A 26,155-nucleotide genomic window follows, 5' to 3' on the forward strand; every position below is an offset into this window, starting at 1 on the left:
TGTTATTTTTAGGAAGTGATCTCCTGTGCCCATGCGTTCAAGAGTACTTGCTACTTTCCCTTCTATTAAGTTCAGTGTAACTGGATTTATGTTGAGGTCTTTGATCCACTTGGACTTGAGTTTTGTGCATGGTGACAGATATGGGTCTATATGTCTATATGTAATTTTTTTACATATTGACATCCAGTTATGCCAGCACCATTTGTTGAAGATACTTTCTTTTTTCCATTGTATAGTTTTGGCTTCTTTGTAAAAAATCAGGTGTTCATATGTGTGTGGGTTAAAGTCAGGGTCTTCAATTCAATTCCATTCGTCTGTATGTTGGTTTTTATACCAGTACCAAGCTGTTTTTTTTTAATTTATTTATTTATTATGTATACAGAGGAGGGCGCCAGATCTCATTAGAGATGGTAGTGAGCCACCATGTGGTTGCTGGGAATTGAACTCGGGACCTCTGGAAGAGCAGGCAGTGCTCTAAACCTCTGAGCCATCTCTCCAGCCCCCAAGCTGTTTTTATTATTATAGCTCTATAGTAGAGCTCGAGGTCTGGGATGGCGATGCCTCCAGAGGTGAAAGCACCAGTTTTTACAGTTATTCTTTCCTTATCTCCTAGGTGATTTGCGAGATGCTGCTCTCTATAGGGATGCTCATGCTGTCCGCCACACAAGTCTACACCATCTTGACTGTGCAGCTCTTTGCATTCCTGAACCTGCTGCCTGTAGAAGCAGACATATTAGCAGTAAGTATAATATCATTTTTTTTGTCTAAAAACTTCACTTAATACTTTAAAAAAGCCATGAATGATGTCATCTTATAATGTGTTTATAAACATGTCAAACTACATACAGTTACTTGAAAATTGGGCATGTCTTATTTTCTTTTGTTTGCTTAACATCCAGTGTAAATTTCATGAGCATTTAAGTACCTTATAAATGGTGTATTTGTTCCTGAGACTGTACCCATACCTACATGCTTGTGTTTTATGTAGAAACTTACTGGTTTCTTTAGTACCTAGTATATTTTATTTCCTTTTTTTTTTTTAGACAGTTCTTGCTATCATAACCCTGGTTATCCTGAAAACCTCTGTGTAGACTAGGCTTGCCTAGAAATCCATCTGCCTCTGCTTTCTATACAGGAGTGTACTACCATACTTCCTTTTCCTCCTTCCCTCCCTCCCTCCCTCCCTTTCATAGCAAACATCATGCTGTTGTGAATGTAGCAGCATTAAACTTGGATGTGCCACTTCTTGTTATTTTGTTAATTACAGTTGAATGACATCATTTTAGCTGATCCCAATTTGTCCTTGATTCCATTTTTTTGTATTTGTCAGAGAGAATCGGTTACTTGATGGTTAGCAAGGTGAGCATCAGAGAATCACATAGTAAGAAGTGGCATGAATGGATAGATTATAGGTAATGGCAGTCAAGAGCTTTGGTAATTGAGTTACAAGGTGAGTGAAATTCTTGTTCATGTGGTAAGATGACCTTGAGCAAATTACATCTCAGCTACGGTTAGTTGACAATGAAATTGGAAGTATAGATGGACCTTGTAGCCCAGTAGTTGAAGAGCCAGGAGTCTGGTGCCAGACTGCCTTGGTTAGATTCCTGGTCCCTCTAATGGTGTAAGTCGTTTTCGGTATTCTGTGTTCATCATTCGAAATGAGGATGATAGTAATAGTTTGTATTATAGGGTTGTAAATTAATGAGTACCTGTATTCCACGCCCTGATGGATGTTACAAGTACTGCTTAAGCTAGAGGTTTTATTTCCAAAAATTTAGCCATAAAAGTGATCAAAGAACACTTATTTGTAGATTGTTCCATTTCCTAGTTTTCAAAGTATACATTTTAAAGTGCTACTTTCACACACTTGTATTTTCCCTTGATCTTTCTATAGTGATCTAAATCAATCTCTTCATTTTACATTTGTGTCTCTGGGGAGGATTAAATGACCTCCTCACATTCAATACTGAGATTACCATGGTTAATAACTAAAATAACAATACTTTAGGAGATTAAATGTGAATTGTATTGGTTGAGTTGAAAGCACTTTGTATCTTTTAAATCACATTGAAAGTATGAATTACTATTGCAATAAGAAGTCAGTGTAGAGCAGTCACTGTATATTTGGTGGCCCCCAGTTATGAGTCTAGGCTGGGTACCCAAGTCAACAGAATGGATGATTGTAGTTTCATAGTAAAAAGCAAAGGGAAAAGCTGGGTGTACAGACATCCAGGCGCTGCATCACCTTGGTCCTGTGCTGTCTTTCATGTTAGCCTGGTCTTTTGTTTGCTGCCTACATCAGCTTTCACTGTTGACTGTGACACGAGGTGAGGGTGAGGCCAAAAGGCTTGGCAGCTGGCAGGTGTCCTGACTGAATGGTGCTTATTCTGTAGGAGAGAGACAGATGTCTGCCTTGGCATAGCTATGAGGATAATGTTGCTAAACTGCAGTACTACTTATCTCGTGCCTCTGGCAGATGATGCAAGAAGAACAGGGTTGTCCAGTAGGTGACTGATTGAGGGTAGCATACCTGTCCACCTGGATATGTGACCTCTATGCTTTGTGACTCCTAAGGCTTACTTGATGTTTATATCTTTTTAAAAAAGGATTTATTTTTATTTGACGTGTATTTGTAGTTTGCCTGCATGTTTGTATGTGCACTACATAGTGCCTACCCATGGAGGCCAGAAGAGGGTGTCAGATCTTCTTGACCTGGAATTAGAGGTGATTTTAAGCTACTGTGTGGGTGTTGCTAGGAATGGAGCCTGGGTCCTCTGCAAGTGCTCTTAGCCTCTGAGCCACCTCTTCAGCCCCGGCAGCTTTTTATGTGTCATGTAATCCCCTTTGTAAACGTGTTTTCTATTTATGACTTAGAGGTTATGAACAACTATCTTAACTATATCTTGCTATAACAGATTTCATCTGTGTTACAAAAGTTCCTTGTTTACTGTCTACGCTTTCTTCCATTGCTCTTGTTTCTCGGGTTTTTCTATATAGCAGATCCATTATTAAATGATACAGCAGACTTATCTCACAGTTAGGTCAGTACTGCTATTATCTATGAAGTGTGTGTGTGTGTGTGTGTGTGTGTGTGTGTGTGTGTGTGTGTATGTTGGAACTCAGGGCTTCACGCATGCTAGGTAAGGATCTACCACTGATGTTCGTAGTCTTCCTATTATCTTTTAAAAGTATACTCTCTTTTATTTCAATAGAAGACTCTTACTATTGTAGCATAAGAACCAATATCTGTATGGAAAATGGAAATTGTTTAAGTAACCTGTGCTAGTGAGATGGATAAAGTGCTTACCGTACAAGTCTGAGACCTGAGTCCAATCCCTGAAACCCACATCGAAGTGGACATGAAGAACCATCTCCACAAAGTTATATTCTGACCTCTGAATGTCCATTATGGCACGTGTGTACCATTCCAACAATAATAAATCAAATCAAAATACTTAAAATAGCTTTACATTTCTCTATTATGTGCTCTACTGAATTTGGTCCTTAAGTCACTGGTTCTCAACCTGTGGGTTGTGACCCATGGTGGAGGGCAAATGACCGCTTCTTAGGGTTTTCCTTAAGACCGTCAGAAACCACAGATATTTACATTATGGTTCATAACAGTAGCAAAATAACAGTTACAAAGTAGCAACAAAAATAATTTTATAGTTGAGGGATCACCACAACATGAGGGATTGTATTAAAGCATCACAGCATTAAAAGGTGGAGCACCACTGCCTTAAGTGTTCTTTCACATAAAAATTGACAGTGCATAAGAATATGAGTTGATGTTCCTTTTTCTGGGGGAAATGTCTTCTTTCATAGCTATCACCAGAAATCCTGTAAATTTCTTCTATTAAATCAGACCCTTAAATATAGAGAAAATAAAATGAAACTCTTCTGCTGGAATTATATGTATATCTAGAGAATCCCTTGTTAGGTAATTATCTGTACCCAGAAAACAGTAGATGCATAATGTTATAGAATTATTGTTGGTGTTTAATACATGAAGTTAGAATCCAATTTAAATGGTTTATGTTAGTAAATTATATTTATTCTTGCTATTTTTTTTTTTTTTTTTTTTTTTTTTTTTGGTTTTTCGAGACAGGGTTTCTCTGTGTAGCTTTGCGCCTTTCCTGGAACTCACTTGGTAGCCCAGGCTGGCCTTGAACTCACAGAGATCCACCTGGCTCTGCCTCCCGAGTGCTGGGATTAAAGGCATGCGCCACCACCGCCTGGCTATATTCTTGCTATTTTAACTGATGCCCTTTTTCTATTTTGTGGTAAGTTGCAGTAGTAAATCAGATTACAGAAATGATAACTTATATGATTTAATAAAGTCTTAATGTAATATATAAATTGATTTTAACTTGATTCGTTTAAATTTTGTATTTAGTATAATTTTGAAAATGCATCTCGGACATTTGAGGATCTTCCAGCAAGATTTGGCTATAGACTACTATCTGAAGGCTTAAAGGTAAGAAGATACTAATGCAGAGGCACACGGGGCTTGATAGGGTGCTTTCAATGGTCATTTACTGAGTTTATTTCTTTTTTTCCATTCAATAACTATATTTATGATATTTATTAATTACATTAATTATATTGATTTATTACATTCATGATATTATATCCTGATACTACTGTCCGTTTGTGGGGCTTTTCTATCACATATAGCAGAGATTCTGTACTTAGGAAATCATTGCTCTATATGAAAACATATCTTAGTACTTATTGTCATAAAACCTGAAGTAGTCACTTGAAAAGATGAAGTTATTTAAGTTGTTGCATTCATTTTTATATGTATGTATACATGTTTATGTAAATACTTAAGTACACAGTAAAGCTATATTTAACACTAATAGAACTTGCTGCTTGATCCCTGCCCTTATAATTGTTTCTCTATATCAAGTAATCTTGCTGATAGGAAAAGACCTCCATTATTATTTTTAATGATTTCTTGGTTTTGCAATATCATGAAATACTATGGAGTTTGAACATTTTAACTTTTTGAATTGTATATTTAGATTTTCTAGCCTATTACTAACATTTGCTTCAGTGATTTCTTTTCTTCTTCTTCTTTTTTTTTTCTGAGACAGTTTCACTATGTAGCCTTGGCTGACCTAGAGCTTGCTATATAGACTAGGCTGCTCTTGAACTCACAGGGATCCCCTTGCCTCTCTCTCCTGAATGTTGAGATTAAAGACATGCATTACCAGTCCTAGATTAATGTTTTCATCCTGTTGAATTTATCTCTATAGGGTATGTCTTGAAATGTAAAACTGCTTTCTTTGTGGCATACATGTTTTAAATTTTGGTGCAGATTTCAGGTTGCCCTATAGAAAGTTAGGGGCAGTTTAAAATTCTATTATTAATGTCTGAGATCATCCTTTTTTCTATACTTTCTTCAATATTAGATATAAAATATTCACTAATTTGTCAGACATTTCTAGTAAGGTTAAACATCTTAGTTTTTCTGCTTGTTTGACACATGCACAGACACATTGAAAGAGTTAGTTGACTATAAATGCTCTATGCCTATTTAAAAACAAATACATTTGGATTTTGACAGTTCTTTACATATTGGAAGTATCAACTGTTTTTTATGTATGCTTCAGAATATTTTTTTCTTGAGTTTAAGTAATTTTTCAGTAATTTTTGTTTTGTTTTGTTTCTTGAGACAGGGTTTTCTCTGTTTAACAGTCCAGGCTGGCCTTGAACTCAAAGAGATCCACCTGCCTCTGCCTCCCCAAGTGCTAGGATTAAAGGCGAGTATCACCAATGCCCAGCCCAATAATTTTATTTATGTGGTTAAAAATTAGTGTGTTTTCCTTTTTTCTCTAGCATAATGGTTGGAAATCCCTTCCTCATTCCAAGACTGTGAGACAGATTTTTGTTGTATAAGGAAGAATTCACAGACATACACAGTTCTCACTCAGCACGATGGGCAGCTCTGCAGTGGGCTCATCCACAGTTTTCTATAAGAATTTAAAGTATTAAAAAACACTGTCAATATCATGTGATTATTCATCGTTGGAATGAATATTTAAACAGAACAGGGAACATATAAGAAAAGGAAAAGCTTTCCATTGTTTCTTCTTTAGCTATGCCTACCAGTCATACTCTCTTTCTAGAGTTAAGTATTACCAATGACTTACAGGCCTTTGTGTCCTTTTCTTGTTAATTTATTTTGTGTGTGCATACATGTGCATGTGTGTGTGCATTTGTGTGCATGTGCATGTGTTCCATGGTGTGCACATGGAGGCCTGAGGACAACTTTAAGGATGTGCAGGACTTCAAGAGACAGAGACAGAGAGATGGAGAGGGAGAGATAGGGAGACACACACACAGAGAGAGAGAGAGAGAGGAAGGAGAGAGAAAGGAGATTTTCTGGGCCATTTACAGGCTTTTGAAACCTCAAAACCTACACCCAGTGACATACCTCATCCACAAAGGCCATGCCTTCTAATTTCTCTCCAGTTTCACCAACTAGGGACTAAGCATTTAAATATGAGCCTATCAGGACCCTTCTCATTCAAACCACCACAGATTCATAGCTTGTTTTTTTTCCCCTTGATGTTTAGACTTTTTTTTTTTTTTTAGTTCTTTGTGTATGCTAAATATTAGTCCTATGAATATCTATTGGGCAGGGATTTTTATCACATTTTGTAGGCCGCTTCTTCAGTTTGTGCTAGAGCAGCTTTTTAATTTCATAAGGTCCTATCTGTCAGTTGCTGGCCTTATTTTCTGAGTGACCAGAACCTTGTTTAGAAAGTCCTTATCTAGGCCTATATCTTGTAGGATGCATCTCACCTTGTACTTAACAGTTTCAAAGTTTAAGGTTTTAACTGAGGTCCTTGGTCCATTTGGAGAAGATTTCTATGTAGGGTGAAAGATGAGGATCTAGTTTCATTCTTCTACATATAGGCAGTAAAAGGAGGGATGCCATTATCTGATTTGTTAAAATTTATTTTAAAAATTTATTTTACATTTATTTTTAAATCATGTGGTGTGTGTGTGTGTGTGTGTGTGTGTGTGTGTGTGTGTGTGTGTGTGTGTGTATGTCTTCTAGATTCCACATATGAGGAAAAATCATGGACTATTTCTGAGTCTGGCTTATTTTACTTAACATTGTTTCATCCTGAAAATATCAGGATTTTACTTTTCTTTACTGCTGGAGAAATACATTGTTATATCTTCATTTTTAAAGAATGCATTACTTTTATCTAATGTGTATATAGAGTGATCTTAAAAAATTTACCTCATTCATGAGCTTGATTTCTGTTTTTTAAGTATCAAAAACAATATAAAAATGGATGGTGGTGCTGCACACCTTTGATCTTAGCACTCAGGAGGTAGAGGCAGTGAATTTCTGAGTTCAAAGCCAACCTGGTCTATAGAGCAAGTTCAAGGATAGCCATGGCTATACAGAGAAACCCTGTCTCAAAAAACAAAACAAAAAAGAAATTAACATATTTGTACATATTCCTATATATACTCAGAGTACTGATATACAAAAATGTTTTATTTATAATGTAATGTGTGCTTCTTTCTAGTTTGTTAATGTAAAAAGTAAAAGCTAACCTAAAACAGTTCTTGGTTTAGAAATGTCATTGTTGGGAAGTAGTACCAACATGGTTGGAGTGGCTATCTGTGGTGTAATTGTCTTATGTGTAATCCTAAAAATGTTAATATTCTGAAAGGCTGAATCTATTAAAAAATGAAGTGTTCATGAACCCAGATTCTCCTTTAAAAGTTCTGGGATTGTGAACAACTGTAGCTTACAGAAAGTACATGCAAAGTAGTGTAAAGCCTAGGAGACGAGTGGAAGTCATCTGTGGAGGTAAGCTAATTGACTGAGTGAAAGAGAAATAACTTACTACTGATTCTTTTTCAGGGTTTTTTGATTAACTCGAAGCCAGAGAATGCATGTGAACCCATAGTGCCTCCACCACTAAAAGACAATTCTTCCAGCACTTTCATCGTATTGATTAGAAGACTTGATTGTAATTTTGATATAAAGGTAATATTTTATTTTTGATATTGTTAATTTTTTGTTATCTAATTTAAACTCTTCCCTCTTCAGGAAAGAGATAGTGTATGAAATTATTCAGATTAAAATAAGAATGAGGCCAACCCAAGGAAATTAAAATAAAAAAAGTCAAAGAAAAGATTAGGGAGACATTTTATTTAAGTCTCATTTGTTCCAAAATGAACTTTAGGCATTTAGTGGCCAGTGAAAAAGGGAAAAGGAAGATACTGTCCGTTTCAGGAGGCTTAGTTTTAGCCTTAAGGTTTACAGTACCAACAAAATGCTTACTCTTTACCTCTATCAACACTGACATGGAGATTTCTTTTCTAACACTTAGTCTGTTCCTCTACTGGGCTTTGTTTCCCTACAGTTGGGGGAACTGACATTTCATATAGTAAAGCAGAGCTCACTCATTTTTGTACTTATTATTTATAATAATAATAAATAGTAATAACAACATGGTCTCTCTCTGTAGCCTTGACTGTCCTTGAATTCTCTGTATAGAACAGCCTGGCCTCAGACTCACAGGGATTCATCTGCTTCTGCCTCCTGAATGCTAGCATTAGAGGCATATGGCAGTATGTCTTGCTCTAATGATTATTAAAAAGAAAATTTCTTAGGCCAGGTATGTCAGCTAGAGTTAATTTGAGCAAAGCAAACCAGAAATGGGTTGTGAGCCAGGTACCTAGAACCTGGTTCTAGAACCACAGCTGATTCGGAGAACGCTACCTGGCACCTGATCAGTTAGCAATGATAAAGAAATGGAAGCGAAGCATAGAAAGCGGCTTTTTTGGCTACAGTTAGTCAATCAATCAGTCACTCGATGGTAGCTTAGTCAGCCTCTGGGGCCCGCCCCTGCAACCCACAAAGCTCAGTACTGTGATGGAATCCTATATTGTTTGGTCTCCTGGATCCACTTGGGATCTTACAGCAAAGAGTGGCTATTAATTCACTTATGGCTCTGTTAGCAGTGATGTTCTAAGGTATGGTTTCAGGCTGTTGTGGACCAACTAGGAGAATAACCTTGTTGAGCCCTTGTGAAACAAAATCTTGATGTTATAACTATACACACTCAAAACTCTCACAGAGTACACACCGGATATATTTTAATACGTTTTACATCATTTGATCATAACATGTTCTGTTCAATATGTAAAGCCATTCTGAACTTTGACTCTCAACTTCCATTACCTGGAAGAAATGACACCTTTATAATAAACTCATTAAAAGAGTAAGATAATAATTGTAAAGGAACCTGAAAATGTAGAGAATTTTGCCCACAATAAGTAACATTGCTATTGTATATTAGTTCCAAATTTAGACTCTCGGTTCCCTTTCATGAGAAACAAGTTAGTGTATGAGTCAAATCTGGATCACTTCTGAGTTATTTATGTAGTTTTAACTTATACCAGTTCAATATTTGACCCAGAAGTAAACTTAATACAGATTGTCCCAACCAAAACAAAATATTAATTTTTGCTATGAAGAAATTAAAACTAATTGTGAGCAATATTGGCTTGTTTATTAATTTCTGACTCAGTGCAATTTTCTGTAAGAAGAAGCTAGGATGTTACGTTGTCATTCTAACTTTTCTTGTTAGGTGGCGATTGGAGACAGGTAATCCGGAAGCTAGGGGACTACTGTCATTGCCTGTTCATGTGTGAGAATGGGATAGGCAGGCAGGCTTCTAGCTTACTATCTATTATCTATGCCTTAATGCACCCTAACCATGAACCTGAGCGTGTCTAACAGGTGCCCCTGCTTCCCATCTCCTGCCTTTAATTTTGTGCTGCAGCCACACTACCTTTTTGAAGCCTCTTCATTTGTGGGTATGTTGACAGTACTTTCATGTTTCTCAGTCTAAGGTTTTTTGTTCAAATGATTATTATCATCCATTTACCTGGTTATTTATGTGTCAGAAGCATGTTTGTTACTTCCTCTGGAAGCCTCACTTTTCCTTATCTTCCCTCTCTGGGTTACTAATCAAGGCTTATTAAATCAAGCCATGCTTTTGTGCATAATGCATCCTTAGAGAATATATATGTGGAATGCAAGAGAAATGTCTCGGTAGTCAGAGTGCATATGACTCTTGTAGAGGACCTGGGTTTGATTCCCAGCATCCACATCAGGAAGCTCATACCTGCCTGTAACTCTAGATTCTGGAGATCCCAATGCCTCTGGCCTCTGAGAGGAACATCACTCTGTACACATACCCCAACACAGATATGTGGTGATATTTTATCTGTGTACCCCAATTAAGTTTATCTGAGGATCAGAGGAAAAAGCCAGCCACTATAGTAAGTGGATCTCTCTAATGTTCAAGGCTACATTGGGAACAGAGCCAGGCATGGTGGTACATACCTTTAATCCCAGCACTAACCATAAAGGCCTGGAGGTCTGTACAGACAGACAGGAAGTGACAGAGCTGGGCAGGAAGAGGAAGTGATATAGCTGGGAGGAGAGAGGAAATGAGATGGCAGAACAGAAAGGCATAATATAGGTGTGGGTATATAGGAAGTAGGTCTCATTGGTGGGGGATCTCCAAGTGGTAGGAAGGTGCTGGCTTCTTTCTGCCTTTCTGGTCTCTCAGCTTTTTACCCTAATATCTGGCTCCAGGTTTTTATTAATAAGACCATTTAGCGGGCTGGAGAGATGGCTCAGTGGTTAAGAACACTGACTGCTCTTCCAGAGGACCTGGGTTCAATTCCCAGCACCCACATGACAGCTCACAACTGTCTGTAACTCCGTTTCCAGGGGACCCTCAGACAGACATACATGCAGGCAAAACACCAATGCACATAAAAATAAAAATAAATAAATTATTTAAAAAAAAAATAAGACCATTTAGCAATTCATCTACACAGATACATACATTTATTTAAAAATAAAGCTAAATCTAAAAAAATATATGTGGAAAACTTGTAGAAATGTTTAAATTAAGCCATTTTCATTTTAGGAAGAAAGATGTTAACATTTTTTCCCATTAGATTTCACAGTATAGGCACAGTTTCAATGGATAAAATTTTAGTTGGTTGTGGTGATATCTTGTGTACCCTAATAAAATTTGCCTGAAGATAGAGGACAGAGCAAGCCACTATATTAAACATAGAGGCCAGGCAGTGGTGGCACACACCTTTAATTCTAGCACTCAGGAGGCAGAGATCAGTCTGGATCTCTGTGAGTTCAAAGTAAGGCTAGACTACATAAAATTGACTCAGTCTAGGAGAGAAACAGAACCAGGCAGTGGTGGCCCATACTTTTAATCCCAATACTTGGGAGTCACACGCCTTTAATCCCAGCACTTGAGATCTCACACCTTTAATCCCAGTATTTGGGAAGCACACACACCATTAATCCCAGCACTAGAGAGGCTGAGACAGGAAGTGATATGACAGGGTGGAGAAAGGTATGTAAAGCGTGAGGGGACAGGAACTGAAGCCTTTTCAGGCTGAGGAGTCCTAGAGGTAAGATGTGGCAGTGCCTTGTTCCTTTGTCTCTCTGATCTTCAGGCAAATTTTATTAGGGTACACCATTTATCACTGCATTTGGTTGTGCGTGTTTTTCTTTAAAGATGTGTTTAATGACTCCACAGGTTTTATCTTCTTCATAATTGTATTAAATACTGGGGCATCAGTGTAGGGGAAGAGTGATTATAATCAAGACCTGAAGATAAATTACATACATTTGAATCCCAAATGCCTGTCAGTGCCTTGAATGTAAGATGCAGCAGGCAATAGGTGTCAGCTGTCGGTGTTGCATGTTTTTCCCCATTTTAGGTAAATATAATAATAATAAAAACAGCAAAAATTATAGTTTTAAAGAAATGTAGTTATTGATAAAGGGCATTGATTTAGTGACTCGGTATCAGTTGTAAAATTATGCTATTGATTAAAAAAGGCAGTTTAGTTACATTAGTATGTAATATAGAAAATACAGGTTATTACTAATAGTAATAATTATGGACACTTATCAAAGTAATTTAAGGAAGGGTAGAATCATCTTAGTTACTGGAGAAGCAAGTGTAATCTGATAAATAAGTATCAGCCTTTAATTAGAAATCACTGTCTTTTTCTGACCTTCCAGATTAATGATTATATACAGCTTTATTTTACACATAGAATCTAATGATTTATAATGTATATATAAAACCTTTTTCTGAATTTTACATAAATATATTTCAAATAGTTAATAGTGGTCCATTTATGTCTATTTGTAATTTTGTGTGAATGTATTAGCTTAATCAAATGTTAGAAAACTAACTTATTTACATGTTCCTCAAACACAGGATACTCAGATTACTCTGATGTGCCATAATGGATAATGTTTAGGCAAGAAGAAAGTATGTAACCTAAGAGAAAGATGACTTAACATGTAGCAGTTAGTTCTCATTCAGCACCATGCTTGATGCTGTCCTGAAAGTCTGTGGGTTTTGTTTTTTTTCTTCTCTAAATTTAGCTTCTTAGCATTACAGCCTATATTTCATGTAATCTGGGTATTAAGCCTTAAATATAGGGCCTAGGATGCTAGAACAGGGAGTGAGCTTTAAAGGACATGTGTACCCGAGATCTATCACTGGGTGGCACTAAGAACCAACGTTCTGATTGTAACTGTTCTATCCCAGTTATTTGTTATTTGTCAAGGACAGTGTGAATCTTTGTCATCCAAGATAGTCCTAGTGGGCAGATCGCAAATACAGAAGATAGCTTTCATTTGTGTTAACATTCTTCCAGAAGCAAGTGTTCAGTGACGAGCATGTAGGATACCACCTCTGCTGTGTTAGGTTGAGAAGTATTAAGATTGGTTGGAATATGAATCCTGTGAGCACACAAAAAGTAATATAAATAGTAACCTGGAATAGAGACTTCATTTAGTATGCATTTTAACATGCATGATAACCTAAGGAACGTCATCTTTAGACTTAGCTAAGAAGCACTGGAGTATTTAGGCAGCCATTTCACTAGAGTCACTAATTTGAGCTGCTGAGAAGCTGCTGAATTCTAATGTCAGGTTGTGAAAGGGCTGTGTGTGTGTGTGTGTGTGTGTGTGTGTGTGTGTGTGTGTGTGATGGTAAAGAGATTTAGGCTAGCTTTTGTTTTTGTTTAAATACAATAAAGAAGCTTCAACAGTCCTACCAAAAATAAGTTCTAGAGGAATAAATTCACCTCATCGTCAAGCCTCCAAAAACACTTAGCAGAAGGTCAGTCTGAAAACATAACCTCAAGTGAGGAAATATGCTTCTGATAGCCTTTCTTGGGGGGTTTTCATGCACTATAATTTTAATTTATTTTTATTTTTATTTTTTTGTTTTTTCCAGGCAGGGTTTCTCTGTGAAGGCCTGGCTGTCCTGGAACTCACTTTGTAGAATAGGCTGGCCTTGAATTCACAGAGATCTGCCTGTCCTTTAGAGTGCTGGGATTAAAGGTGAGCCCCCCACGGCCCAGCTTGTAGCTAGAGTTTCTCTCCAGGTCCCGCCAAGCCCCCGCAGTCCCGCAGCCCACTTATATATAATCACTCAGACACTACATTACTTATAAACTGTATGGCCATGGCTCAGGCTTCTTGCTATCTAGTTCTTATATCTTAAATTAACCCATATCTATTAGTCTGTAAGTTGCCACATGGCTTGGTATCTTTTTTTTTCTTATATTCTTTTTTTGTAATTTTTATTTATTTATTTTTAAAATTATACTCATGATATTCATTACCTACACTCATGATATTAATCGCATTTGTGGTATTCATAGATTACATTCACAGTATTCATTATATATATATAATTATTATTTTTAATAATTATATATATATAATGAATATATAATTATTCATTATATATATATATTATATATATATATATATATTTTTTTAATTTTAAATGTCCAATGTCATTTCTTGAAGGGGGTAGGAGGTCTTAAATACAGGCTTACAACACAATGGGAGGACCCCGGAGGGCAGAAGTTCGCTACTGATGTTTTACAATCTTGCATCTAAGCTGTTAACATGGCTTGGTATCTTACATGTGGCGGCAGCTGGCAGCATCTCCCTGCCTCAACCTTCCACTTCCCAGAATTCTCTTCTCCTTGTCCTGCCTACACTTCCTGCCGGGCTACTGGCCAATCAGCGCTTTATTTATCAATCAATCATCCACATCACCGGCTGTTTCTATTTTTTTAAGGAAAATGTTCTTCTTAGGTTGAAGTCTTCCTTTCTCTACTCCAGAAGAGAATGTGAGGGTGGAAGGACTGAGGGGAGCAGCCTGGATAGAAAGTTCTGCTTGTTCCCTGTGACCCTGACCAACTGGAGAAGTTCAAGTCATGTTTGTTGCCCTTCACGTGACAAAGCTTGGAAACTTCAATATATATGAGGACTATTTTTGTCTACACTGAGGGGAGAAAACTTTTATGGCTCCAGGGGGAGCAAAACCACAGATCAAAGGGAATCTTATTTTCCTGATTTGTATCCTGTAGGATAAGAGCTAGATAAATAGTTATCTTACCCAAAGTTTAAGCAGCTGTGTGGTAGATATTCTCCTGGAATTGAAATATATACAAATAATCAGGATTATTCCTTTCTCCTGGAACTTATGTCTCATAGTCACAGTGCACCTGTGGTTTCCAGCTTCTTGGAACTGCAGCTTCTCAGTTAGGAAGACTGACGAAGCTTAGGAGGTTGAGGTCAACCAGGACAGCATAGTGGCCCCTCATCTTAAACAACACCCCCTCCCAGCAAAACAGCAACAGCAGGGTGATAGTAGCTTTGTAAAAAGAATTTGGCAGTGCTTTTTCAGTTCCTATCTTGCGGAATAATTTGAGGAGTATGGGAGTTCTCGAAGATCTGGTAGAATTCTGTGCTGAATTCTCTTCCTTTTTAGTTGGGAGATTTTTTTTAATTACCACTTATTTTTCACTAGGTGTTAAGTGTAGATGTAACCAACCGTCTTATTAAAATAAGAAACACAGAACTAATGTAAAAGAGAAAGCTGAGAGGTCAGAACACAGAGCTAAAATCTTACCTCCTGCAGTGCTCCTAGCTTCCCTTAGAGCTACTTCCTGTGTGTCTGTCTTTATATAGACTTTCTGTTTTGCCTTCTCATTGGTTGTAAACCCAAACACATGACTGCCTTGTCACTGCCTGTAAGTACCGCCCTCCAGGTCTTAAAGGCATATGTCTCCAATGCTGGCTGTATCCCTGAACACACAGAGATCTACCTAGCTCTTCTACCAAGTTGCTATGGCTCTAATAGCTCTAACCCCCGGGCAACTTTATTTATTAACATACAATTAAAATCACATTTCAGTACAAATAACATACTACCATAGTTAAGAGCCTGTTTATATTTCTTACTTCATCATGATTTAACCTTGGCAGGTTGTGCATATCAAGAAATCCATCTGTGTCTTTTAGGTTTTCCAGTTTGGGGGAATATAGATTTTGAACTATGTCCTTATAATTCTATGAATTTCCTTGATATCTGTTGCAACTTCTCCCTTTTCATCTATAATTTTAATTTGGATCCTCCCTTTCTTACTCTTGGTTAATTTGGCTAAAGGTTTATCAATCTTGTTGATTTTTCTCAAAGAACCAGCTCTGTTTCATTGAATTTTTGGTTTTCTGTTTGTTTCTATTTCATTAGTTTCAGCCATGAATTGGATTATTTCTTCCTGTTTACGCTCTTTGGTGTTATTTCTTCCTGTTTTTCCAGAGCTTTCAAGTGTATTGTTTAGTTATTAGTCTGAGCTGTCTCTAGTTTCTTGATGTAGGTAGGCACTTGATGTTAAGAACTTGCCTCTTAGAACTGCCTTCGCTGTGTTCCATTCGTTTGGGTAGGTGTGTTTCCATTTTCATTCCGTTTTAACAAGTTTTAAATGCTCTTCCTGATTTCCTGATTTTTTTTCCTACCAATTAGACATTTAATTAAGACAAAGTAGCTAGGCAGCCCAAGGAGGTGTTGTGTGCACCTAAAAATTTCATCCAAGGCAGGCAGATCTCTGAGTTCAAGGCCAGTGTGATCTTCACAGTGTGTTCCAGGACAGCCTGTTTTGGGAGTAAAAAAGGCTAATAAGAGAGTCTTCTTCATGGTTACACTGTTTCTATTGTGGATATTCAGTTTTAAGCTGTGCTGGTCAGATAAGATGAAGCATGTTATTTCGATTTCTTTTATCTATTAACACTGCTTTGTATCCTAATATGTGATCGCTATTGCAGAATGTTTTGTCTGTTAGGTCCATTTGATTGATGTTATTTAACTCCAGCATTACTCCATTTAGTTTGGATGACTTGTCTGCTGGTGAGAATGAAATATTGAAATTATCCACTGTTACTGTGTTAGGATCAATATGTGTTTTTAGCTGTAGTATTATTTCTTTTATGAAATTGGGTACCCTTGTATTTGGTGCATAAATGTTCAGAATTATAATATTCTCTTGGTGGATTTTTCTTATTTAATGAGTATATAGTACCCTTTCTTATATCTTATGATTAGTTTTGGTGTGCACTTTACTCTGTCAGATATAAAAATGGCTATACCTGCTTGCTTCTTGATTCCATTTGCTTGGAATACCATTTCTGGTCCCTTTACCCAAGGTGCTCTCTGTCCTGGATGGTAAGATGTGTTTCTTGGAAGGAGCAGAAAGATGGATCCTGCTTTGTAATCCAGTTTCAGTCTGTGTCTTTTATTGGGTCATTGGGACCATTAATACTGAGTAATTATTGGACAGTGGTTATTACTTCCTGTTATTTTGCTGTTGTATTATTTGTCTCCCACCTCCTATTTAATATTTAGTTTGTTTTATTGATTTAAGAATACATCAATTTTAGCATCCTTTAATTCCTCCATGAAAGGTGTAACAATCATCAGCACAGTGATCTCCTTTCCTGGTAATTTCCCCTTGGAGATTAATCTTCTTCCTTTTATTGAAAATATATTATTTTCTCACAATATATCCTGATTATGGTTTCCCCTCTACTCCTCTGAGTTCCTTCCCATCTCCCCTGGATCTATTCCCTCCCCATTTCTCATTAGAAAAGAGCAGGTTTCTAAGAAATAATAATAAAATACAACAATAAAATATAATAAGGTAAAACAAAAACTATCACATTGAAGTTGGACAAAACAAACCAACAGAAGGAAAAGAGCCCAAAAGAAGGCACGTGAATCAGAGACCAACTGAATCCCATGAAAACCCCAAACTAGAAGCCGTAATATATAGGCAGATGTACATACCTGTGCAGACCTGTGCATGCTGCCTTAGTCTCTGAGTTCATATGAGCTTGCTCATGTTGATTTAGAGGGCCTTATTTTCTTGGTTTCCCCCATGCCTCCTCCTCTTCTCCCTTGCTCCTTTTTTTTTTTAAAGATTTATTTATTTATTATATTATGTATATAGTGTTCTGCCTGCATGTATGTCTGCAGGCCAGAAGAGGGCACTAGATCTCATTACAGATGGTTGTGAGCCACCATGTGGTTGCTGGGAATTGAACTCAGGACCTCTGGAAGAGCAGTCAGTGCACTTAACCTCTGAGCCATCTCTCCAGCCCTGGCTCCTTTATTTTTTTAAAAATTTTATTTGTCCCTTTCCCACCCCTGAGACAGAAGTTTCTCCACATAGTCCTGACTGTCCTGGAACTCACTCTGTCGATTAGACTGTCCTTGAACTCAGTGATCCACCTGCCTCTGCCTCCCAAGTGCTGAGATTAAAGGCATGTGGCATTATCGCCTGGCTTCCCCTGCTCCTTTAAGCAACTGTTCTGGGATTGCTTATTCCTGCTATTCTCTTGGGTAAAGTTAACCTTCTCTTCTCCTACTCAGCTTTTCCTTCTAGTGTATGTTGTAGCGCTGGATTGGTGGACAGAAGAAATTCCTTAAGTTTCTTTTTTATCATAAAATGTTTTTCTTTCTCTGTTGATTGTGATTTATAATTTTGCTGGGTATAGTATTTTGGGCTGGCATTTGTGGTCTGTCAAAGCTTGTAGAACATCTGTCGAGGCACTCTGTCTTTCAGGGTCTCAGTTGAAAAGTCAGGCATTATTCTAACAGGCCTGCCGTTATATGTGATTTATTCTTTTTCCTTTGCAGCTTTTAATATCCTTTCTTTGTTCTGTACATTTAATGTTTTCATTATTATGTATCATGGGACAGGACCATCTTTTCTGGTGCTGTCTATTTGGTGCCCTGTAATGCCTCCTGAATCTTGATGAGCACCTCATTCTTTAGATTAAGGAGATTTTGTTAAAAAATATTGTAATTTTGGACCGAGTTTCTTCTCTTTCCTCTGTACATAATATTCCTAGGTTTGGTCTTTCATAGTGTCCCAGATATTCTGGATGTTTTGTGTCTGGATTTATTTATTTATTTATAGACAGGGTCTCAATATATAGCTTTGGCTAGCCTAGGTGGACCAGGCTCAAACTCATAGATTTGCCTGACTCTGCCTTATGAGTGCTGGGATTAAAGGTGTATACCACCATGCTGGACCTTGGCCTGAATTTTTTAGATTTAACCTTTTCTTTGATTGAGCTATCATATATATATATATATTTACCTTATCAAGACCTGAAATTCTCTCTTCCAAGTCTTATAATCTGTTAGTGAGGCTTACCTATGAGTTTTCTGTCAGACTTTCTGAGTTTTTCATTTTGAGCTTTATTTCAATTTGGCTTTTCTTTAGCAATTCTATTTCCTTGTTAAATTTTAATTTCATAACTTGAATTGTTTTCTTTATTTCATTCGATTCTGTTTTCATTTATTTCCTCTTTAAGGTTTTTGAACGTACTCATAATTGCTATTCTGAAGTCCTTGTCTTATGCTGGAGCTAAACTGCTTTTCTTGGGGGTCTATTGCGATAGGGATGCTGGCTTCTGAAGGAGGTGTGTTGACTTGGTTGTTGATGTTTGTCTTTTTGCTAGGATTAGACATCTGGAGTTAGACATTGGTGTTCCTTGGTGTGGCTCTTGTTTCTTGGTCTTTTGTGGGTGGTGTGTAGTTCTTTGTTTGCTGTTGCTCCAATATAACCACTTGTGGATCAGAAAGATGATTATTTTTGCAGTTTTGGGGTCACTATGGGTTTGGGGTTATAAAAGATGTTGAAATAGTAACCTAAACTTAATAGTTGTGTTAACAAACAAAAAAGAGTTGTGTTAACATTATAGTTAGAAGAGAAGAGAGAACATTTAGAACAACTCTTTCTTTTTCAGACATCTTTTACCAGTTGTCTAAAAGCCCATTGTTCTCAGAATATTAAGTATGTTTTGGGGTTGCATGTACAATGTTGATGGTATGTTATCTGCCTATCTGTCTGTCTGTCTGTCTGAGGCAGTCTCCTGCTTTTAATTTTTTTCCTGCCCCCACTTGTTAAAATATGAGAAGTTTTTGTTTATGCAACATTTCAGATAACAGTTTTTAAGTTTGAAATGTTGACTTGCATTCAAGTAAAAAGGATTGTAAGTTTGTTCAGTCTCATGAGGTAATGGTATTGTTCCTTTTAAAAGATTCATTTCTACCTTTGTTATGTTTTATGATTTTTGCAGGTTTATCATATAGACATGTTTGCTTAATTGTCTCCTGGTAGAGTAAAAACATTATATTTAACTCTATGTATAGGCATTCGAGGAGATAGAAAATGATAGGAAGGATAAAAATGTGCATTATGTTTGAAGTTTGTTTTGAAAAATATAGCTAGTTTTATTCAAAACACTGAATTTCAAAATATTCAAAAATGAATTTATTTGCTGAAAATCTTTGGATATTTGCCTCTAGTTCGATTCATGTCATCTTCCTACCTAGGAAACCTTGCTCTCTCTCAAATGTAACCTGCTCAAAGCCAGTTCTAGCTCCCTCCTTCAAGTCAGGCTTAGTTTTTGTGGCGTTTAGTCTAACACATCTTCCAGAAGAAAAATAGTATCATTGCCACCATCCTACCTTGTTAAATCCAGATTGCTCTAAAACACCATTGACACCCCATTTATCCTTTTTCAAGTGTCAGCTTGGAATTCACCAGAGGAAACTCCAAGCCCGCTCTTCTGAATGGCCTTCAAGGTGCTCCATTACTCGCTTCTCCTTTTCCTTTTTCTCCTCACCCTCTGACTGTCTATCAGAAATAATAAAAATGATGCCTTAATCATAATAAGAACACATTTCATATGTGCCAGGAGCTGCCTAGGCGCTGTTTTAAGAGCTTTTCGTATATTAACTTGTTAAATCCTCAGAACAACCTTCTCAGTTGGGCAAATTATATTAATTGTTATGGAAGTTACTCGCCCAAATTGATATATCTCGTAGAAGCATTCAAACCCAGGTACGAGATTCTGTTCTTAGGTGTCCTGCCTTCCAGAGGTACCCTTCTTTTCAAGTCAAGTTGCTCTTTCTTTTTCTAATTTTGTTTTTAGCATGCTATTGGCTTGTTATTGCTGTCTTCTCACAAGAAATATCTCTTTCCACCATTAAATCAAAATTTCTCTCTTGTAGAGATTCAAGTTCCATAAAATCTGCCATAGGTATTTCATGCCATAATATTTTCTTCTCTTAAGTTTCTATTTACTTTACCCCAGTATTTTAACACATTTTTTTTCCTGGCACATGTTGTTTATTTAGTAAGTTTTGTTTCCCCTATAGGCTCCTAATATTAATGTCTTTCTCACTTCGGTTTCTCTTTCCAGCCTTGGTAAGATGTTAAGTGCTGGTAGTGGTCCTGGCTCTTATCCTAATACATCAGCAAATCCTGTTGTGCTGGTTTGATTTCCTTTACTGTTGCCTTAAGGCACCTATCTGAGATAGGCTGTCTATGAAGAGAAAATGCATTTTTTAGTCATAGTTTCAAAGGATTCTGTACATGGTTCCTTGGCTCTGTTGTTTCTGGGCGGGGTTGGGAGAGCATGTAGCAGAACAATCTACTTACATGACAGTGGACAGGAAGCAGAGAAATTAGCATCCTACAGTCCTCCCAAAGGCAGCCCCCACCCCTCACTCACCTAAAACATCCCATTAAAGATCCTCATCTTAAAGTTTCCACCACCTTCTAATAGTACCAAACTAAGGACTTAGCCTTTAACATCGGTCTTTGGGATATTGTAGATCTAAACTAAAGCCCCAAGCTTCTCTCTAACCTAATAAAATGCTGTTCTGTATCAGCTCTGTAGAAGTGTGACTCACTGCAGGGCCTACCTTGCCTCATCTCTAAAATGTAGAAAAGAATATCTAGATTTAGGACCATGCTGAACATTGAGATAAGAATACAAATGTCTAGCACATAGAGGTTCCTTTTGTACTTGCCATTTTTGTTCTGGAACGTAGTTATGTATGTCTTATCAACTTGTAATGCCTGTGAGTCCTTCATTCACGGTCATCTTGAGAGAGAGCACAGTCACTTCTTTCTTCTTACAAGGTTATTACCAGTTTGTTCAGACTGAAAAGAAGATGAACTATTGTTTCATTTCCAGGATTTCTTTGACACCCTGCTTCATTGATGACTCTATCATTAGCAGTCACTGTCTTCTGACATGCTGCCTATTTCCAATAACAAGCCTTATTATTCCTTATTCCCTTGCAACTCTTTGTTGGATGCCACCTGGTCTACATAATGCAGTTGCATCGAGTTTGGTGACTAGATGCGAAGCATTCACTCCAGTCACTGCAATTTGTACTAATAGCCTGGCCAGTCACTTAAAAGGTAGATTGGTAATAGAGTTCAGTAGATTTTTTTCATGGGTTTTTTAGTTTTGATGGATGTTTTGGATTTAGGTTTTTGTTTACCATGTGTGCTTTTTATTCATGAATCTTTTCATCTTTTCCTTCCATCTGACACCATGTGTTTGAGGTTGAATTTTATGAATGTAAAACCATGAACATAATTACTAAATGATTTAGGTTTTATTTCTGTCTCATGTGTTCTTAAAAATACCAGCTGCTGCTTAGTTGAAATGTAATTTAATTTGACTGACACTTGAGATTTATAGTTTCTAAACATGAATACATTTTCTTTGTTTGTTTTCATAAGTATTTTTGGTTCATATGTTAATGTGTCTCTTGATTTCACTTCCCTTCTTCATTTTAAAAACAATAAAACAATAAAAAAGAACCTTGCGGAGAAATTGTTAAACTTTTGAAAACATTCTTTTATTTTTTTTTGAGTTCATACTTAAGCTCACAGAATTCTTTCCCATTTTGGTGGTTTAACATTTTCTATTTTAGGACCTTTTATTTTGTTATCAGAAAACAGCTTTTGATAGTTAATATAATTTTGCATTTTACTTGTGGAAACAGTTACATGCTAGATATATGCAATAAATATTTCTCAATTGCTTAATCAAGTCTTAAAACTTAATGGCTGCTGTATTTATTTGCACACCTAGCATGCTGTTGTTCATGCATTCGTTCATACTGCTGTGTCTTAGTAACTTGAGAGTGAGGGTTTGGAGAGATGACTCAGCAGGCAGTCCTATTGCTGTGCAAGCCTAGTGACCCCAGTTCCATCCCCTGATCCCGTGTAAAGGGGGAAGAGAACTACTCCTGAAAGCTGTCCTCTGACCTCAACACACACACGGTGGCACGTTGTGCATCCACGTTCACACATACTGCCAGCATCACCCCACCAAGAACAACAAGAAGTAAATTTCAAAAATAATTTTGGAATGAGAAAGCAACTTACAAAACTGATGATACTTTGGTGCTTCTCACCAGAAAACTTGATAGGTAGATAGCTTTTAAATATTTAAAGAGCCTTTGGTAGCCTGTTTCTGATAGTCTGAGTGGGATGATACATGTATGAATAAATTTAACATGTGGCATGGTTTAAGATTAATATAACATTAATAATCTATTAAGAAGTAAGTAAATCGATTGATGAAAGTACTCTAAGCAGAGAATGACTGGTGTGGGTGGAGAGGGTGTGTAGATAAGGCAGGGTGCACTTCGTATTTCGTGTGGAGGCAATGGTAAGAAGCAAGACAGCATCAGCCTCTTTGGGCTGTCTAGGAAGACTGAGTGAGGCCTCCATAAGGATCTGTCTTTGATCCTGCATGACGTACGGTGTCTGATTTGCTCTTTACCGTGGCTTCTGTGGTAGCTTTGTCAGCCCTAACATGCTACATCTTTGGTCTCAGAGAATTAAAGTTAGCTTTAAAAAATTTAAACCTTATGTTTCAGATCAGCAGGAAATGGCTTTTGATATTGATTTCATCTTTTATTTCTTAAGTTGTGTCTATGTCAAAAGGTACTTTTTGATGTGAAAAGGAACACTTCTTGGTTACTTGGCTAGCTTTTAGGGGAAGAATTAAAATGGTCTCTGTGTCAAAAAAATACAACAGGAGCACCACCTAAGCATGCTTTTATTTAAATAAAAACTGTAGCAGTCTGTATTATCATGGCAATGTAAGGAGTGAATGATATGATAATTGTAGTGAGGGGTAGAAACTCCAGTGTTCTTCTCCGGGAGGAGCTGGCTCTTGGACAGCAGCAGCTTCTATGAGGAAGAGGCACTCGTGTTGTCTCAGTTTTAGTTCGGCGATAAAATTAATTAGGTGGTAATAAAGAATCCACCTGAAAATAAAAATACTGCACATGCGTGTAAAAATAATAAACTTATGCTCTTAATCATTGACTTTTCTTTCCATGAGTACAGACTATATGCTAGGTTTGTTAAGTGCTTGATTTCTTGCCATTATTCCTAATGTTAAGAACTGCAAGTCCTTAATGTTGAAGGTCCTATGTCAGTGAGCTATTTCTTTTTTTTTTTTCTTTTTTCTTTTTTTTTTTTTTTTTGGTTTTTCGAGACAGGGTTTCTCTGTGTAGCTTTGCGCCTTTCCTGGAGCTCACGAGCTATTTCTTTTAATTAGTTCTTGAGAAAATCTTTCTGCCCAATTTTACATTTATGTGAACTTTTAATCCAAACAAATACTTCATTACTTAAGTCATTCAGTGACATTTATTTAATGCTGTTCTACTCTGTGTTGCACTATTTTATAGATGATGGGGCCATAAATATAAACAGAATATTCCTGGCTTAAGACACATGTATCTCCCACAGATTCATTTTTTAAAAAATAAGATGATAAAATTATTCATACTTACCCACACTTCCACTGGGTAACTAAAAGAGACTTGGCTGTGTAGAGCTGTGTTCATGTGTGCCATGAATACACAGCCTCATTACATTTAGTTCAGTTGTCAGAGCTAAATGTGCCTGCCCCCCAATTGTGAAGACTGATCTCAAGCACCCATGTAAATGAAATATTGGGTAAATTAAATATCGGCAGCCTTCCTGTAATCCCAGCACTGGAGAGGAGGAGACAGAGACTCCCCAGGTCAAGCTGGCTGCCTAGAGCTCTGGGTTTAAAGAGACCTTGCTTCAGTAAGACCACTGATGTCACCCTCTGGTCTCCAGATGTACTCACACAGATACACACATCCGTGTGTATATATATATGTGAACGTGCATACCATATTCACCCCTTACATACAGAGAAAGTCATTTGCCTGAATTTATGCCACTAGTAAGTATCAAGATGGGATGTGAATGTCTGGGGCCTATTGATTACTGAGCCTGAACACAGCACGTTTCTGTTCTAGAAATAGACTCCTTATTGCTTTGGGTCCTCTTAATACTTGTGCCACATCTCCAAACTTTATTGGCTTTGAATTCTCTTAATGCCATGAATGAATTAAAAAAGTATCTAATGAACTCCTCAGTGGTCCCCTACAGACATCCATGTGTTTCAAGAACATCTGTGCTTTTATTCCTACAGAAGCACATGATATGCTTCCAGGCAAATAGCATAGACTTGTGACCATCTCCCTCATAATATGACTGTTTTTTCATCTGCAGGTTTTAAATGCACAGAGAGCAGGATACAAAGCAGCCATAGTTTACAATGTAGACTCTGAAGACCTGATTAGCATGGGATCCAACGACAGTAAGTACAGGTATCACTTTTCTTGTCTCCTGATTGACAGATCATTTGAAATTAAAGTTAACAGAATTTCTTCTTTCATTTTCTGTTCAAACAGTGAAGTTTGTTCTTTACCAGATAACTCCTAGCTGTTAGCCTTCATGGTATTGTCGTGGGGTCTTCACCAGAGAAGACTGCTCAGGCATGGGTTTATTAAGCCAATAGAAATTCTTTCCTAGCAGGCCAGCAACTCCACTGGGTGTTTGGATACCAGTGTAGCCCTGAGCCTCGTTCAGATTGAGCTCTTTTTAAGCACAAAACCCATGTTCTGGGTTCACCTACTTCAGTTAACAAGAACAGTAGCCAGAAGCAGAACTATAGAAGCCAAAATACAAGGTTAGTACACTTAGAGACTTTCTTTCCCAGAACTATATGGTCTTTGATGAGCAAGGCTTTTATTTTAGCTTTTTCAGGTGGCGCTGCTGTCTGTGTGCTGAGTTATAGCCTGAAAACACTCCCATCGTGGAGTCTTACTAAGGCCTGGGGCCCTGTTAGAGGATAATTTTAATTCCCAACTGAGTTAGAATTGACTTGTCCTTTTTCTCAGCAGTTAAGGGGGGGGGAGGTTATTTATTGATTTATAGATGTTTTCTTTAAAAAATAATTCAAAAGCCATAAACAGTGATTAAATTACTTGGTAAGAATGCCATGGAAGGCCTGTAGGATAGCTCAGTGAGCAAAGGCATTGTTGCCAGGACTGACGACCTAAGTTCAGTCTTCTTAAACCACATAAGGAAGAAAGTCCATTTCTGACAGTTGTCCTCTCTTCTCCACCTGCATGCTGGGGACACACACACAAACATAAATGTAATAAAAGTTAAGGAATGCTGCAGAACCATTTTTTTTGTAATTTATTTAGATTTACACAGCATGAAATTTTAAGATGTATAGATTAAAGTACCTACTGCATTCTGGTGAAATTTCAAAGCTATAATACATTATACTTTCTTTTATATGATCTGTGCACATGCATGCTTCAGGGTGTGTGTGGGGGGGGCAGAGTAGTCCCAACAGTCCAACATCAGGTGTCTTTTCCTATTGTTCCTCACTGTATTTTATCTTATACGTATGATGTTTTGCTGCATGTGTGTCTGTGTATCATGTGTGACCACAGATGACTGGAAGAGGGTACTGGAGTGTAGTCAGTGTGAGCCGCCATGGGTGAGAGGAATAGAATACGAGTCC

The 26,155-nt window shown here is 37.3% G+C and overlaps 1 protein-coding gene across 8 annotated transcripts in view; it reads left to right on the forward strand.

The window, feature by feature from the left end:
* The window catches only part of Rnf13 (ring finger protein 13), a 165,275-nt gene that overhangs the window by 109,157 nt on the left and 29,963 nt on the right, over positions 1-26,155 (forward strand). For all 8 annotated transcript variants that reach the window (XM_076574118.1, XM_076574117.1, XM_076574115.1 and 5 more), the window contains 4 exons: positions 614-739; positions 4,397-4,477; positions 7,898-8,023; positions 24,847-24,934. In XM_076574118.1, coding sequence (XP_076430233.1) covers positions 614-739; positions 4,397-4,477; positions 7,898-8,023; positions 24,847-24,934 — 421 coding nt within the window. The remainder of the gene's footprint in view (positions 1-613; positions 740-4,396; positions 4,478-7,897; positions 8,024-24,846; positions 24,935-26,155) is intronic.

The sequence above is a fragment of the Peromyscus maniculatus genome, chromosome 6 (assembly GCF_049852395.1).
Source record: "Peromyscus maniculatus bairdii isolate BWxNUB_F1_BW_parent chromosome 6, HU_Pman_BW_mat_3.1, whole genome shotgun sequence".
Lineage (NCBI taxonomy): Eukaryota > Metazoa > Chordata > Mammalia > Rodentia > Cricetidae > Peromyscus > Peromyscus maniculatus.